We start from the raw sequence: 15,796 nt of genomic DNA on the forward strand, positions 1-15,796 counted from the left end.
AGGCGCTTCGACAAATTATTTTTATTGGCTGATAAATAGTTCCAAGCTTTGTTAAACAGCATTCTGATATCAACACAAACAACAGGCACAACTGAGCGAAAACTCGTTGAATCGCAGAAAAAAGTGCGTCTGAGTACAGAGAAACTACCTGTTTCCGCCGGAATTCACTAAAACCTGCCGTAGCCATAACACTCTGTATTGTGTATCATTATTCTGTCATTTCTGTGACTATCCTACAGGGAAGCACACAGCAGCGCCAGGTTACAGTTAGAACGTCGTCGTCCGTTTCCTGGCTTCTCGGTTTTCCTCTCGGAGCATCCACTGCCGCGATAGCTGCGCGGCGCCCTTACGGAACAGCGGTATCTGCGAAGCCTTGCGCGGCTGCCCGTCCGCCGTCAGCTGCAGGGTGGTCGGGGGCGGGGACAGGTCCAGGACGCGCCCGATGAACAGCACCACGCCGCTGAGATTGTGCCGTACGAAGAACATGAAGGGGTGCGTCACGTGGAAGTCCTGGATGTCCCGGGGCGCCAACTTGGCCTTGCTCAGGGACGCCGCCACCGAGCCGCTCACTGAGACGGTATCCTCGTGCCGCCGTGCTGCGTCTGACTCTTCGAAGTGCTCGGCGTTGGATCCCTGTTCATCGATACCTGGAGAAAAAAATCATTTCTAAAACAGTTAAATTTTATCTAAACCTTATTGTTATTACAACATTTGAAAAAATTATTTACGAGTGTATTAAATGCACCATTTGTAGAAAATTATTTTCTGAATATACGCTTCGCACGCCGGCACGCGAGGTATCACACATATCTGAGCTCACTTACCTATTTTTTGTTTCTGGAGAATTTATTGTTTCTCAACTAAATTTTAAAAGCTTTTACAGGATATTACAAAGTCCGGCAGTGTTTATTTTAAATTTTTGCTGATCGATAATTTTATTTTTCTCCTTAACAAATTTTATGAAATAAAATAAATTTTTTATACCAGTCAGATGTTTTCCGCAGAAATTTTTTAACTGGATTTATCGATCCTTCGGAAATTAGAATCACATGGAAAAAACTAATTAAATGCAATAATTAATTTTTATTTCCATTTTTACCAAATTCAGTTTTTTATCTATTTTACCTTTTTCCGTTTTTTAAAGACATGCTTTACCCTGTTTTTAAAAAAATCAAATAAAGCTTTTCAATTGAAATTTTAAATATTTTTCCGATTAGGAAATTTAGTAATATAGTACCGGTTAATATGCAATAAACTGTGTCATTATAAAAAGACGTACTAAATGAGCATTTATGGAAAGCACCGGTCAGACGGAAATCCTCCACCGGTTCCTCTAGCATATTGGAATAATCCGCATCCCCCTCTTTCTCCACGCCGACTTTCGTGAAGAAATCCTTCAGATCGAACGTGTTCTCAATGGCGAACACCGGCAGCTTCAAATTGACCCGGCGCATATGTTTCTGCACGCTCATCTGCTTAAAACTCTGAAACTTCCACTCGCGCATCAGTTCCAGCAGCGTGGGGCGGTAGCCGCGATGCTCCAGCGGTAGGACAATACACAGCGACGCCTCGTTGTTGGCATACGGTATTTCTAAATATTTATACGAGCTGCGGTTGTCCACGCCGCACGGCAGGTGGATATCCGGGGCGCAGAGAAAACGCGTCGTCTGTTTTTTGCCTTGATAATTGTGGAAGACGCCGGTCTTGGTTTCGTGACGGGAGAAGACTTCCGCCCACCGCCCGCGGAGGGAGGTCACGCTCAGGAGGAACATGTGGGTCAGGGCGTCGCGCTGCCCGGCTAATTCCAGCCGCTGTATATACAGATAAATATGATCATTTTATTAATTAACAACAATATTTTTTACATATGTAAATACTAATTAAAATTTGCCTGCAAAAATATTTATATACAGTCCAACAAAATACATATAAGGCGCTATACTGTATAATAGTTGTTCTTCGATCGTACTTAAAAATTAAAAAAATAAATAAAAAAGGAAATTTATACAGTATATAAAAATGATATATATACAAAAATTATATATATATATATATATATATATATATATATATATATATATATATAGAGATACAAATTGGCAATTGCCCAACCTGGAGAGCCTCCCGGAAGTGGCCGCCGGTGTTGCGCTCCACCCAGTCGTTAATGTCGCGGCGCAGCGCTTCCAGATCGGTAGTGCCGGTGCCGGTACTAGAGAGCGCCTCGATCTCGGCAATCCCCAGGTTGAAGGCGCGCGAGGCCGTCTGGAACTGGCTGCGGATCTGCAGGCCCTGCCGGAAGAAGGCGCGATGGGCCAGGACGAGCTGGAAATCCGATTGCTTCCAGTCCTCCTGCAACGGGCAGAATTTTACACAATCAGGAACACTACTTCGGTATTTCTCGTATTTCGGTCACTTCAAGTATACGTTCTCATATTCTGGTCACCGGGTGTTAAAATTTTCTGGCAAACCAAAATTCCCGAAATGAAAAGTTTCCATAGTAAAAACTTCGCTCGTGCATTTCGGGAGTATTGCAAATGCACTTAAGTGCATTTGCAAAATGTATACAATTGTATACATTTTCATTAAGAATACATGAAATGGACCGGGTGCAGTGTAGAAAAACCGGTCACCCACGTTTACAAATTTCAGAAATTTCAAATTCCAACATTTTCAATTTTATTTTGATGATTTTGTAAAGACCGGTGAGAAGCAAATCAAAAAGCCCGTTGTGCGATAAGCAGCTATTCATGTACCGCGTCACATGTATGTGTATGTGACGGGTGACCAAACCAGGAAATCGTATACTTCACTTAAGGTGGTCGAAATATGAAAAAAATCGAAGTATATTTCTTAATCGAATTCCTCGTTTACATAAATAAATATATTTATCCTAGAAGTACCTTCTACGCTGATCTTTGTACTTTAATGATAATAAGAATTTATTACGCCGTATAGGTTTTTCGCACGGGATATTACATACTTTTGCCATCAGAGTATATTTTTTAACCGCTCCGCATTATTTTTATTTTTTCCATATAATTTATATTTTAAATTTCTGGTTAAATATCCAGACGGTCGATGCGATCATGGAGAGCTTACCAGACGTTGCTAATAGACGAGTATCAGAACGGTAACGATTTGTGTGTTTTGTATACTTGGTCACAAGACTGACGAATACGTGACCTATAAATCTGCCGATGTACTCTTGTAAATTAATATACTCTGTAGTGTAGTAAACAAGGCGCGATGGACAGGTCATGCCTGCCGGCAAGCGGAACTGCACGTTCTACACGAAAGAATTCGCTTGTTTACCTTCCTGCAACTGAAATGGTTTTTCGACAATGATTATGCGACTTTCTATTCAAGTAGTGCACTATGCGGCGAAAACGATTAAGCGGCGCCGGCTTAAATTAAACAAATGACTAACTGATGATAACCTCCAATTTCCTTATCTGTAGAAAACATTTAAAATTCGACAACAACGTACTTAAAGTATAATTAAATCATATTAAAGAAGTTTTAATAACAAATAAAGTTTATATATATACGGTAAACGAACAATAAATCGAAATGAATTGGACAATTAAACTTTAATAATTTACCTGAAGTGTAATTAACCAATACTAAAAATTTAAAAAATATATATTACTATAAAATATTACATATACTGAGTCGATCTAGATAATTCTGAATAGTGTAAAATCAAAGGTTAAATCGAGCAAAATAAACTGTAGGGTTAATATTACTTAATAATAATAATTAATTACACCTTAATTAATTATTACAGCACATCAAGCAAATATTATTTAACTCATTTGCTGACCCTTAGCGGGAAATGCTGATCGGGGCGTTTGGTGAGATAAGCCACCGCCTGGCGGAAGGCGATAGTGATGAGTTCCGGTGTGCAGCGCTGGTCGAACAGCCGGTCAAAATGCAGAATGCGGTGAAGTCTATCCAGCGTCTTCCCGCCGGATCCCACGTAAATCAGACCGGCCGCGGAAGCCGCCGCGAAGGACCCCACCACGAAGTTCTTATCGGGGCCCTCCGCGTCCTCCAAATAATCGGCGGCTATACGGTACAGCGCGAAACTCAGACGATCCACCGGTCCGCGTAATTGATCCATAATAATTTAAAAATATTAAATTAACAGCCGAAATAAATATATAACCAAGAAATTATTAGAATAAATTATTATTATAATAAGGCTGTCAAAATTGGCTACGTTGAGGATTAAATAATTGCAGAGAAGAAGCATGTACTGTGTCGAAATAAAAATGCCGAACTGGCACTTTGACAACGCCGGTAATTAAATATCATTAAGCGGCCGCGTAACACAGACACCGGCTGAAAAAATGCACCGCAGTTCAGCGTCGTAAACAAATACTTGAAAACGTGCGCTTCGACTTGAAAAGTTTTGCGAGAATGCTGCAATGGTTCCTGGCGAATTGCCGGTGAATCACCAAACGTTTTAATAGTTAGTGCATTAATTAATTACTTGCTCCGGGCGACGCGCTAAGCGCTAGCAGCCATCGTGGTTCGCGTGATTAAGGCGAAGACGGTATTGTCCGCCTTAACTGTGATTCCACAAACCGCACGCAATTTACAGATATACGGCATGTTGTCAACAACCGTTGATACTGGAAAAACCGACAGACAAACAACGTGGACGTCGGTTGTATAAGAGTTCGCAGAGTTGGTAACTAGCAAAGGAAAACTCCTTCGGAACGTTTCCGACGAACACCATGCAGGAAGCGCGTAGATTAATTGGGAATAGATGCGGAAAACAATGTTTTTTTTTTATTATTACTGCATCTGTACGTGTACTCTTTATTTTTGCCTTATAAATGCTGGTTATTATACCGTCCAGAGTTGCATACAGCATCTCTTGGACACTCGACAGGGATTCTGATAAGGAATCAATCTCTAAACTGGCCTGAAGAAGTTAACCTTTAGTTTCTAGGAAATTGTTCTTGAGAACTGACCAGAGTCGTTCACCTTGTTTTTTGTTTGATCGTTTAAGTTTGGAAATAATGCGTGGTAATGCCATTACTGTTCAGCGCACAGTCCCATCTCATGTTAACTGGCAATCAGAACATGCAAATGAAGAATTTGTCAGCGAAGCTCGTCAATCAATGCACTTAATGCGAATCAAGTAGTTTCTTCTACAAAAGCTCAGCGCAGACAAAATCATTTCTGACCATTCCCACTTTTTTCGCATCTCCGACTTAAATTGCAAGCTAATACAAGCCGGTCCTCAAAACGACCGACCCATGCATCATCTTTATCTGTCAACGACTGTCACTGGCCCTCACGCATAATAATAATAATATGTTGGTCTTGCAGATTCAAACCGTATAGCGCCTACGCAAAATCCGAAAAGCACCATTCTTCAAAACCCTTTCGTCGCACAACACAGTGAACACAGGGTTTAACAAATAAAGGCCGTTTGTGCAAATTTACGGTCTACAGGTTTAAGAGAGATTCGCGTTGCAGGCAGTCCTGCAGCAGCGTCCGCAACGGGGCGGGAAACGGTGGCAGCGTCTGTTCCACATTCGTATACCACTCCAGAGCGAGCTGGTAGGCCATCTGGAGCATCTTGCCCGCTTCGTCCAGTTTGTGGTACACAGCGGCGCATTCCACCGGGTCGCGGCGTCGATAGCCGATCATGTACATCAGCGTATCTTTATAAAACGAGTACAGGTGTCCCAGTAACGGTTTATCCGATGCCGTTGTCGTGCCTATCAAAACACCCGCCAACCGATAAAGCGACAAACCATGAAAAAACTACCAATATGCCAAAACTGGCTCACTGACAGCTCGCTGACGACTTTTTGCTGACCGACGAAATGATGGCTCGCTTAACGATACCTCGCTGAACGACGTTTTGTGAAAACCGGCAACTTGTTGACGACATTTTGCTGACGTGAGAAACCTAAGAAACCTAAGAAAACTAAGAAACAACAAGAAGCTAAGAAAACCCCAAAAAATTCAGCGCATCGAACCGAAAAGCAAGTTGTCGGTCAGCAAAAATGTTTCGACAAAACGTCGGCCAGCAATTTAGCAGTAAGGCAAATTGTCCGTCAGCCAGTCGTGTAAGTCAGTAACATGTCGGTCAGTAAATTGTCGCGCAGCGGTCTTGTGGAGACCAACAAGATTTTGGCAATTCTAAAGGCTTGTTACCGGAAAGTTTTTTCTGAGCCAAACGTTGGACTGCGGGATTTTTAACTCGCTTTTCTACCTAACAAGACTGCACGGATGCCCATGGCGGCTGGCCAACTAGGTGGACATTTTCAGCGCAGTCTGACCGCTACTGTTTTCTTAGGTTTTTAGGTTCTTCTTAGAATCCCTTTTACTAAAGATGCCTTCGAGCTACTTACAAGAAACTAAAAAGTACCCCTTTGGTTTTTGAAGCTCCCAGAGCAGCAGGTCAGCCATATACTGCTTAAAACAGACTGTGATGCAGTACATTAGACATACATAGGTACATACATGGATCGAAAAACGCCGCGGCCAGGAGTAAATAGGATTCCGCTAGCGTTAACCCGATACCGTTGTATACATGGCTGAATTCACAGCAGAACCGGACTAACTCGGGATCCACACCCATGGACGTCATCCAGTAGCTGCTGGCGTGGATCTGCTCAGGACCCGGCAATGGGCAATAGAACTCTCCCTTGTAAAAGTACTTCATATGGTGCAGCTACAAACAGCTGGGACGATTAAACAGATGCATGATAACTTGCTATAACGGAACAGCGCCGTACTACACGGCAGAGCCAAATTTGTGGACACTTACCAAAGTACTGACGAAAGTCTTTTCTGCCATTAAAATAGCGCGATCGGTCGGGCTGACGTCCTCGAAGCCGGGCAGCATGGCGGCAAACTGCGCCAGACGGGCCGAATCATCCCGGCGCTTCTGGTGCATGCGCATCAAAGCCCGCTGCAGGGAGGTCTGTGGTTGATACTGTACAAAGATGGACGAAACGTTAAAGCTGATGCCGGAATATCGTCGTATTGACAGTGTACAAGCTTGTCGACAAACTGAGCATGTAAAGGAACAGGTAAAGCGATATTAGCGCCAAGTTGCCGCTTGAATGATGGTCACTGCACTACGTTTATGGCAATGCGTAAGTGCGCTTCGCCGTTAGATTGCCCGATACCGCAGCGACCGTTTTCTAGCCACATTCCGCCAGGCAGTTACAGATTCTCATTAAAATATCTAGCGGGTACCAAGCCACCAGCCAGCCAGATGCATGTTACGTGTTTAAACAGTGTGGCGTGGCGCGCCGTAGTAGGGATTTACGCGCAACCCGTAAATTTGTAATGTTCGCTGTTCTGACGAATGCTCAATTTGTCAACAGGCTTGTACCCATTATTACTGCACGCGTTTACGTTAATACATGCTAAATGTAAATATAAAGCATTATTGCACCAAAGTTAACCAGACACCAGTGCACATAGGGAGGCTCCAAATTCAGAAAAACCTGAGTTTTTGCACAAAGGTAGTATACCTACGTACCGTAACATAATTAAAAGAGTAATTTCAGCTACTGTAATCAAGATCGGCCTGGCCTAACGCAAATTGAAAAAGTACACAATACCACATGCGCGTACCGGAATCTGGTGGGTTCCGAGGGTGGATGTCATAAACGCGGAGAATACAGCAATCTGGTCTCCGTAGGCGATTTCATAGGCCGCACATGCCGCGCTGCCGGCTTTCTGCAGCAGGATCACGCGAGTGTTGCTGACCTCGGCGTACAAACCGCTGTACGTATCCATTGGTAATTTTGGACGAAATGTCGCTGCGACACTCATGAAGCTCTGAAGATCTGCCGAAGATCTTGTTATAAAAAGGAACATCTAAGGGAAGTACATGACCCGATACATGGTGCCAAATTTGTGTACATGCAAGAAAACTGCTACCTTCGCGCAGTCCCAAACAATTCTTTGCTCTGTTTTATGACATTCTGCAGCCAGACTTACTCTGTTACTCACACTGGCGTGATAACCGTCTGTGCGCTCTACATCCGGTTTTGGCTTTAAAGAAATTCAAAAACGTTTAAACGCATTCAGGTGTATCAAAAATCTTTGATTGTAGAGCGATCTTCTTAGAATTCTGCACATACATAAATGCGTAAGTATGAAAATCGTTTTACGCCGAATCAGTTTTCCATCCTTTTTTTAAAATATTAAAACAAGCTGTAAAATTAGAGAATTTAATTCTACGATGTAAAAACAGTGTCAGAACCGTGGTTCGGTGTAAAAACAATCTTCATGTTCACATGTAAAATTTAAAGGACATCGATCCATCGTGAAATTTTTGGTAGACCTGAATCCATTTAAACTGTTTGGAATTTCCTCACAGTTATAACGCCCGAACCGGATGTAGAGCGCATAAACGGATTTCACGCCGATGTATACGAATCATTTGGCTGCAGAATGTCACAAAACAAAGCTGAAAAGTGTTTGGGAGTGCGCGAAAGTAAGGTTTTCGTGTATGTACACGAATTACCATGTACCATGTACTGGGTCATTTCTCTTAACGCACGGCTCAGACGCTTACCGGATGGAGATACAACTTTGCGGAAGCCGGACGGAATGCTCGCCGTCGGCGGCTGGAAATCCACGTTGAAACGTCCACGCAGCAGTTTCTGCACGTCTGTTGGGTTAACCTGCGCTTCGCCCATCGCTGAGGTCGCAGTATGTTGTGCTGATGGTCGACTCTCCTCGGAACCTACAAAAAATTGTTAACTTGCGTAGACCAGCAAGGAAACCGTTTCTGTTTGCAGCATTTGAATCCTGAGATGCATAACACGGTGAATAAAGACGAACGAAAAGTATCGTTGAATAAACCTGGTTATCATCCGATCTTCCTGAAACTTTGCTATCAAAAGCAGACCATGACGACGCTCCCAAACAAAAATCATTTGCACGGGATGGCATCAAACTTAGAATGCATTTCAAAAATGTTAAAACTTTTCTAAAATTTCGCTTTTTTAACATTATTGCTAAAATAAAAAAAAATTAATTTGCGCAGCAGTTTTGGCTCACAAGGGTCGTAACGGTTATCCGCCTTCGGCGGAAGGGTTCAGAAATATGGAATAATTACCTGAATTTTGGTGCACGACAACATGCTTAAGTTCTTCCATCGTAATAAGAAAATTCTTGGCCCTGAATTAGCGATGCTACCAGATGTTATAATTACAAGATGTTTTGAGCAACTGCTCCGCTTAACCATAGCCATACACTTAACAATCCGTATTGCTGTTAAGATCGTCTTTATTGGGTTATTCGAGTGAACATTGAATAGAAACAAAATTACGTTTTGTTTCTATTCTTATTGCTGTTAAATTATTGCTGTTAAGTAACTTTAAGTAAAATTATTGCTGTTAAGTAACCTGTCTACTACGATCAGAACTGAAGCATATGAAGTCATAGATTTAGTACAGTACTTGCCCACAGAATCACTCTGGATAAACTGGGACCCTTCGCCGTGTAGCGGCAAATCCTCCATCACGATACAACAATATCCCGACAAACCCTTATCGGTAATCCCAGCTGCAAACGCTGTCGACTCATGCTGCGAAAGTCCTTCTAATCTGGCACCAGAATTGTCCCATGACTTCGTATGATGTGTCAGATCATTCAATGAAAGCGTGCAGTCTTCGGGAAAAGTTCAGAAAGAACATCGAGTAAAATTAGCTGCAGAGATCCCGTCAAACAGTTTGTAAACTGTAATGTGCGCATCGGTACGAGCAGTGTAGCACTATGCATTGAACATCCAGCTGCGTAAAAAGCTGCAGGCGATAATATTCTCACACGATGATATACCGGTAGCCGCGCTTATACAGGGTCTGTAGCATGCCTGACTTGGCGGAAGGTAATCGATAAATAGACGGATAAACCTTTTTCTCGTACTGCACAGTGCACACAGCTCACTGCCGGTGTTCTTTTATTCGTGTACAGAGTACATACGGCACTACGTACCGACTGTATATGCTTGTTAATTCAACATCTAAGGCTAGTGCACGTTAAATTTTTACGGGCATGTGCTTTGACTTGTATCCACAGTACCCCACCGTATCCCGCTGTATCCTGTACGTATCCATCATGTATCATCCTAATTTTCTACTTTTTTTTAATCACTGCCGTATCCCACCGTATCCCTGCAGTACTCTTTATGTATCCTAAATGTATTCCACTGAGAAACCCAAGAAAGTTATCCGGATTTTTGAAAGATACTCGATGGATACAGCCAGGATACGTAGGGATACTGCTGCAACTAATAAAACCAAAACTAGATTTAGCAGGATATATGACACTGATGACAGATACGTAGAGGATACTGTGGCTTTCCAAGGTGATGCAGACATCATTTTTTTTAGTTTTTTGCGCTAATTGCGAACATATTCAATGTGGTCATTCTTTGTACTTGTACTTTACGCATCCCACAGTATCCTTCGTGCATCCTCCATGTGTCCCCTTAGTTTTCTTTGGCTTCTTAGCTTTTTATGTTTCTTAGGTTTCTTAGTGGGTACATGTGGGATACATAAAGGATACTGTAGTGATGCGATGGGATACAGCAGTAAACCACAAAGTTAAAACATTTTGAGAATATAATATGTAAAATAAGTAGAGGATATCGTGGGATACGGCGGGGCACAGGTAAAAATACTTGTCTTAAAAAACTTTAACATGTACCAAGCCTTCCATGTCTATAATTTAAAGCGCAAACCGGGAAGCTAGAGTGACAAGCCACGTTATTCATTTGACGATGTCATCGTCAAATGAAAATGAAGCTCAGTAAAACCACGTCAACGTGTGCACTGTAGAGTGTAGACATAAACAAGTTGTTTTAAATTATCTGTACTGTAGTTAAAGGGAGTGCAGCGAATGTAGTGAGCGCTTTGCTTTTGAACCCGAGTGAAGACAAAACTTTCAGCTGGCCCTACCGATTAAACCGTTTATCGGACATAACAAAAAAATCCATTATTTCGTACGGACTCACAAACACAAGGGTGCGGTTAAGGCTTAAGTCTTTATCAAAATCCTCACATGTCAGCTGCACAGGAAAGAATTCACCATCTAATTCATCGTCTATCGACAATTTTATAAATTTTAAGAGAAAGCTTATAATTACCTAAGCCATAGAAAGTATTTTGACCGCTTCTATAATTACACCGGCGATTACAAATTATATTTTTTAATTGCTGAGAGAGTTTATTCCAGAGTACGAACCGGCAAACAATCACCATGGATGTACAGTGTAGGTTATTTGTTGCGCACAATTATCCAGTTAAAAAAATAGAAAGCTGCATGGCGAGCGTATTTATTAAAGACAAATTGATATTTTTCCTGCTTGTATAAAAGAATAAGAAATAAATTTAAACCAAACGAAATAAAATAAATTAAAACACTGATGCAAGGCCACCGAACCTGAATTCACTACGCCAAAAAATTCCACGTGAACGAAGGTAGTGAACTAGTGCAAGTGCTGACAGATTTGAGATTTAGGGTTTCAACCATTCCTGCACTAGCGTCCGCAAAAGGGGCGGGAAACGGAGGCAGCGTCTGGTCGGCGTGCTGAAACCGCGCAAGAGAAAGCCGGTGCGCCGTGGACAGCCTTTGGCCGCGTCGTTCAGCTTGTCGAAGGCAGCGGTGCGTTCCGCCCAGTCCCGGTGACGAAAGCCAAATACGTATCTACGAGTACGTCAGCGCATCCATATAAAAGGTGTGCAACTGTGCCAGTAACGCTTTATCCGAGGCGGTTGTGATGCCTGTTAAAAAAACCGGTATTTTTAGAAGATTCATCGTGATCGCTGCTTTACTGTATTAATTGCAAATAAAAACAAATTTGGTAACCGAATGTTTTGGCCTGAACGGAAAATTCGTATCTGAAATTGCTGGCAGCCGTTAGACTAAAACCCCAACTGTCTCCAAATATTTATACGAGTACCTATCACATCGATATATTTACACTACATACACGGATCAGAATTACGATCCACGCCCAGAATCTCTATCCAGTAGTCACCGGCGCAGATACGCAAATGTGGCAGTAAATTATCTGACCGCTGGCAAGTGAGACGGTGATTTAACCGCCACCATTTCTACCGCACTTTTTTTTCAGTATAAAGCTGGATTTTCTAGTTGACGTTGCTGCTAATTCTGCCGCTAGCGACACATTTAAACGGTGCTCAACAGAGAAGTGAATACTGCCAGATAATTTATAAGGACTAAGGAGAAATCAAATCTGATGACTAGAAGAATTTACACAACAAACATTGATGCTGCCGGGTAGCCCGAGTTGCGGCACGAGTAAAAATTGCGCCGCAATAATGACAGCCACAGGGAGAAAAGCTTCTATCTCCATTTTAACGGCAAATAACAGGAATAATGGGTACGAGCAGTACGAGCTCGTATATAACAAGCATGCAGACCGAATACTCAGCCGGGTAGTGCGCTAACGTACAATACACGGCTACAAGCAGCGTTCTATTATGGATGCAGTAAATTTCACATGTGAATGCTCGGCGAATGCATCGCTGGCATCGGGTACCATCACGTTATCTGGTCATGAAGCATCCAAAACATTTTGGGAAACGGTTGCTGAGGAATCAGCGGTAGCGGGTATGGGAGCGGCAGTCGGGGGAGTTGTTGGACTGCCGATCGGACTAATACCTATCTGCGTTCAGCTCGTCCAACGGTGGCGACCAGAAGACAAACCGCCGAGCAGCAACCAGCTGCGAATGTAAGAGTGAAGGTAACGTGCGAAGTGCGAACCTTCGTGAGAAGAATTTAACCAGGTTGGTACGAGTTCGCAACTGGACGAGAATACACTCTCTTGACCGCCTAATAAAGCTCATCATCATGGCCACCCTATACAAATGCGGATTTGTTGTCTAGACAACGCACATCAGTTATTCTTAAAGACAACTTGCTTGTGAAAAAATTACCATACTGTCCCAATTGAGCTTACCATACTGCCCGTTATCTAGAAGCTAGCAGGCAGAAACTGCTCCTTTCTGGAAGAAACTAGGAGTAATAGATGATAGTCCATTTTTCTAATCGGATGTTATTGGCTGGTATTCTCTCCCGACCGCTTAATAAAACTCATCATAATGGCCACCCAGTTTATTATGGTTGCGATATGGGGAGTCATTCAGCTCTGTGGATGTTGCAGTCCATACCAAAAAGTGGAATGTAAGTACCGCTGATTTCAATGAAGTGCTGTAATTATGCCATAGGTAACTCTTTATTAATAATCACCGTACAGATCGGGCGGAAGAAAAATAAACACGTGGTATTACTTATTCACAACAGCAAAACTTCATTTAAACTATCCACTCCGTCCGTGACAAGGATAGATGCTGCATTTCCGCGCTGAATTTCCAGTGAAATTCAGCGCTTCTGGATCGCGCGTTGTTGAAAAGCGTGCCAGGAAAAGTAAGTTTTATTATGGAGCCTACGATGACTTCCCGGCAGATCTAAGGCATTACTGCGTCCAACCGTCTCAGGGGCGGGCTTCGTAGCGGGCTCCATAACGCTGCAAATCTTAACGGAAGTGGCACGGTACATGGTAGCAAATTCGTGTGCGTACACGAAAAATTTCGCTTTCGTGCACTCACAGCACTTTTTTGCTTTGTTTTATGACATTCTGTACCTAGCTGATTTGTGTACGTTAGCGTTGAAACCGTTTGCAAGCGCTACATCCGATTCGGTCTGGTCCAACAGTTATAGATGTATTTAAATTCCAAAAAATTTAAATGCATTCGAATGTATTATGGACCTATTAGAGTGTAGTATGGAGCGTTCGAGTTCGAGTCTTTTAATTTTGCGTGCAAACACACATATAGATATACAGTACTGATATACATGAAGGTAGTTTTTACACCGCACCACGGTTCCGGCATGTTTTTCACGTTTTAAAATGAATTTTATAATTTAAAAATTAATTTAAAAATTGGACAAAATGCTGCAGATTCTGGTTCGGTGTAAAAACGATCTTCGGACGTACATGCATTCATGTGGAAAATTTAAAAATTATCGGTTTATAATGAGAATTTTGGTACACCTGAATTCCTTTAATCTTTTCGGAATTTTCTTACAGCCATAACTCCCGAACCGGATGTTGCGCGCACAAACGGCTTTCACGCCAGTATAACCAACTCATCTGGCTTCCGAATGTCGTAAAACAAAGCAAAAAAGTGTTTAGCAGTGCGCGAAATGAAAAGGTTTCGTGAATGTACACGAATTTGGTACCATGTACCGAGTCATTTCCCTTAAACTGCCTTTGCAAGCGTTGTGCCATGATGAAAACAAGTTCGCACTTGATAGCAGTTACGCAGTTTGTTCGCATAATCAAAACGCAGATACTTTTCTTGCAGTGGATGAAATAATGGCGGAAGGCCTACGCCGCCAGGTGGACGACCTGGTGGTCTTGCAATTTGACCATAATCGGGAAACTGCCGGAGCGCAGCAGCAGCGACCGGTCCACAGTCAAGAAATACTGCAGCGGCCAACCTTGGGGAGCAATGTAACGTTCGGCTGTGACCTGCCGCTCGGCACACCCCGGACGCGGTAGCCTGGCTGCACCAGGACCGTGTCGTCTTCGAACACGGCCAGCCGCGTCCGGTGAGGGACGGCCACGAGTACAGCTTCAGCTCCATGGACACGATGCTGCTGTTCCGCATCAGCAACATCTCCTTCCTGTCCAGCGGATCGGTGGCCTGCGTCCACACCATCGACTCCACCCCCCTCAAACGCTACATGCTGCGACCGTGGGTCACCCGCGCCAGCCAGGTCTGCCCACTTTCCCTCCCTTCCCTGTCAGCTTTGCAGTAGCCTTCGTCAACGAGGAATTCCGTTGCAGGTCTTCCAGACTCCGATGCCGGATCAGTGGGTCACCGAAGGCGACACACTGACGATCCAGTGTGCACTGCGCCTGCCGTTGTCACCGGAAGTGATCGCAAATGATTTCAGGCTGAACCATATGATGTTTCGCCACAATGGCCGATTGCTGCGCCAGCCGATCGAGGCACCCTACGGGGTTGTGCGACCCCACCGTCCGCTCGGCGACTCGCAGAGCAGTGGACCGCTGGAAGTGAATCGTGTCTTCCGCAGTCCGCTTCTCGTCCAAATGGTCGTATCCGATATCAAAGCCGGCAGCGGTACCGGTGCGGCGGAATGCTGGTTCCGGCCGCATGTCGGTTTGCACGAATGGATCGTGCAGAAGGCCATGATCATGGTGAAATCGCGCCAAACATGAATTTAACCATGCCCAGCATATTTATTTTTCTTTCTTTATTTATTTTATTTTTACTCTCCTTTCTAACAACAGAGTGCCGAACTCTGTCGGGAGCTGTGGAACACTGCACTTGCAAATGATACCACGTTGTCATAAATAAACGGCAGCTTTTCTGCTGCTGATTGTACAAGACACAGATGATTTGTTAGATGTACAAGCTTGTCCCGTAATTTCTATCACCTTAGCACAGCGACGAAAGTGATTTCACGGGTTACGCCAAACGCCATATTTTGCCGCGCCATGTCACACTATTTACGCTTTGCAATCACTTTGGCATGGCTCATGTACGCTAAATATCGATCTAAATTATGAACCATCGATATAAAAATAATATAAAATTTTAACCTTTCTGCTTTATGATTATCAAGCGAGCGAGCGAAGCGAGCTTGCGTTTTATCATAAATTTTGTGAGGAGTGAATTTGTCATTGTGGTTGACGTAGGACAGTGGCAATCGTTCATAGCGCAAGCCTCGTCCTACATGTACCTGG

At 43.3% G+C, this 15,796-nt stretch overlaps 3 protein-coding genes across 3 annotated transcripts; 1 reads left to right on the forward strand and 2 right to left on the reverse strand.

Annotated features, from left to right (window-relative positions):
- Positions 1-39: 39 nt before the first annotated feature.
- LOC129588931 (leukocyte elastase inhibitor-like) lies at positions 40-4,350 on the reverse strand. Its single transcript, XM_055483352.1, has 4 exons — positions 3,824-4,350; positions 2,113-2,349; positions 1,280-1,811; positions 40-647 (listed from the first exon to the last, which is right to left on the reverse strand). Exons 1-4 carry the CDS (start codon positions 4,121-4,123, stop codon positions 268-270), a joined length of 1,449 nt encoding a protein of 482 aa, XP_055339327.1. The 5' UTR covers positions 4,124-4,350; the 3' UTR covers positions 40-267.
- Positions 4,351-5,175: 825 nt separating this feature from the next.
- LOC129588928 (uncharacterized) lies at positions 5,176-9,761 on the reverse strand. The gene is made up of 6 exons (XM_055483349.1): positions 9,457-9,761; positions 8,564-8,734; positions 7,615-7,829; positions 6,797-6,964; positions 6,490-6,700; positions 5,176-5,738 (listed from the first exon to the last, which is right to left on the reverse strand). Exons 1-6 carry the CDS (start codon positions 9,512-9,514, stop codon positions 5,464-5,466), a joined length of 1,098 nt encoding a protein of 365 aa, XP_055339324.1. The 5' UTR covers positions 9,515-9,761; the 3' UTR covers positions 5,176-5,463.
- Positions 9,762-12,488: 2,727 nt separating this feature from the next.
- On the forward strand, positions 12,489-15,581 carry LOC129588950 (uncharacterized). Its single transcript, XM_055483384.1, has 3 exons — positions 12,489-13,203; positions 14,388-14,802; positions 14,873-15,581. Exons 2-3 carry the CDS (start codon positions 14,668-14,670, stop codon positions 15,266-15,268), a joined length of 531 nt encoding a protein of 176 aa, XP_055339359.1. The 5' UTR covers positions 12,489-13,203; positions 14,388-14,667; the 3' UTR covers positions 15,269-15,581.
- The last annotated feature ends 215 nt before the right edge of the window (positions 15,582-15,796 follow it).

This window comes from Paramacrobiotus metropolitanus, unplaced genomic scaffold (genome assembly GCF_019649055.1).
Source record: "Paramacrobiotus metropolitanus isolate TYO unplaced genomic scaffold, Prichtersi_v1.0 Parri_scaffold0000032, whole genome shotgun sequence".
In the NCBI taxonomy this organism is placed as follows: Eukaryota; Metazoa; Tardigrada; class Eutardigrada; order Parachela; family Macrobiotidae; genus Paramacrobiotus; species Paramacrobiotus metropolitanus.

What these genes read in the sequence shown, in the direction of transcription:
- LOC129588931 (XM_055483352.1), bottom strand. Translation starts at nt 4,123, where the DNA reads ATGGATCAATTACGCGGACCGGTGGATCGTCTGAGTTTCGCGCTGTAC. An exon ending in ATCAGCATTTCCCGCTAAGG is followed by an intron (nt 2,350 to 3,823) that starts GTCAGCAAATGA and finishes TGCCCGTTGCAG; the next exon opens with GAGGACTGGAAGCAATCGGA. An exon ending in TTTCCATAAATGCTCATTTA is followed by an intron (nt 648 to 1,279) that starts GTACGTCTTTTT and finishes TTTTTTCTCCAG; the next exon opens with GTATCGATGAACAGGGATCC.
- LOC129588928 (XM_055483349.1), bottom strand. Translation starts at nt 9,514, where the DNA reads ATGGAGGATTTGCCGCTACACGGCGAAGGGTCCCAGTTTATCCAGAGT. An exon ending in CAAAGTTGTATCTCCATCCG is followed by an intron (nt 7,830 to 8,563) that starts GTAAGCGTCTGA and finishes GATCTTCGGCAG; the next exon opens with ATCTTCAGAGCTTCATGAGT. An exon ending in CGCGGCGTTTTTCGATCCAT is followed by an intron (nt 5,739 to 6,489) that starts GTATGTACCTAT and finishes GTGTTTTGATAG; the next exon opens with GCACGACAACGGCATCGGAT.
- LOC129588950 (XM_055483384.1), top strand. Translation starts at nt 14,668, where the DNA reads ATGGACACGATGCTGCTGTTCCGCATCAGCAACATCTCCTTCCTGTCC. An exon ending in GGGTCACCCGCGCCAGCCAG is followed by an intron (nt 14,803 to 14,872) that starts GTCTGCCCACTT and finishes ATTCCGTTGCAG; the next exon opens with GTCTTCCAGACTCCGATGCC.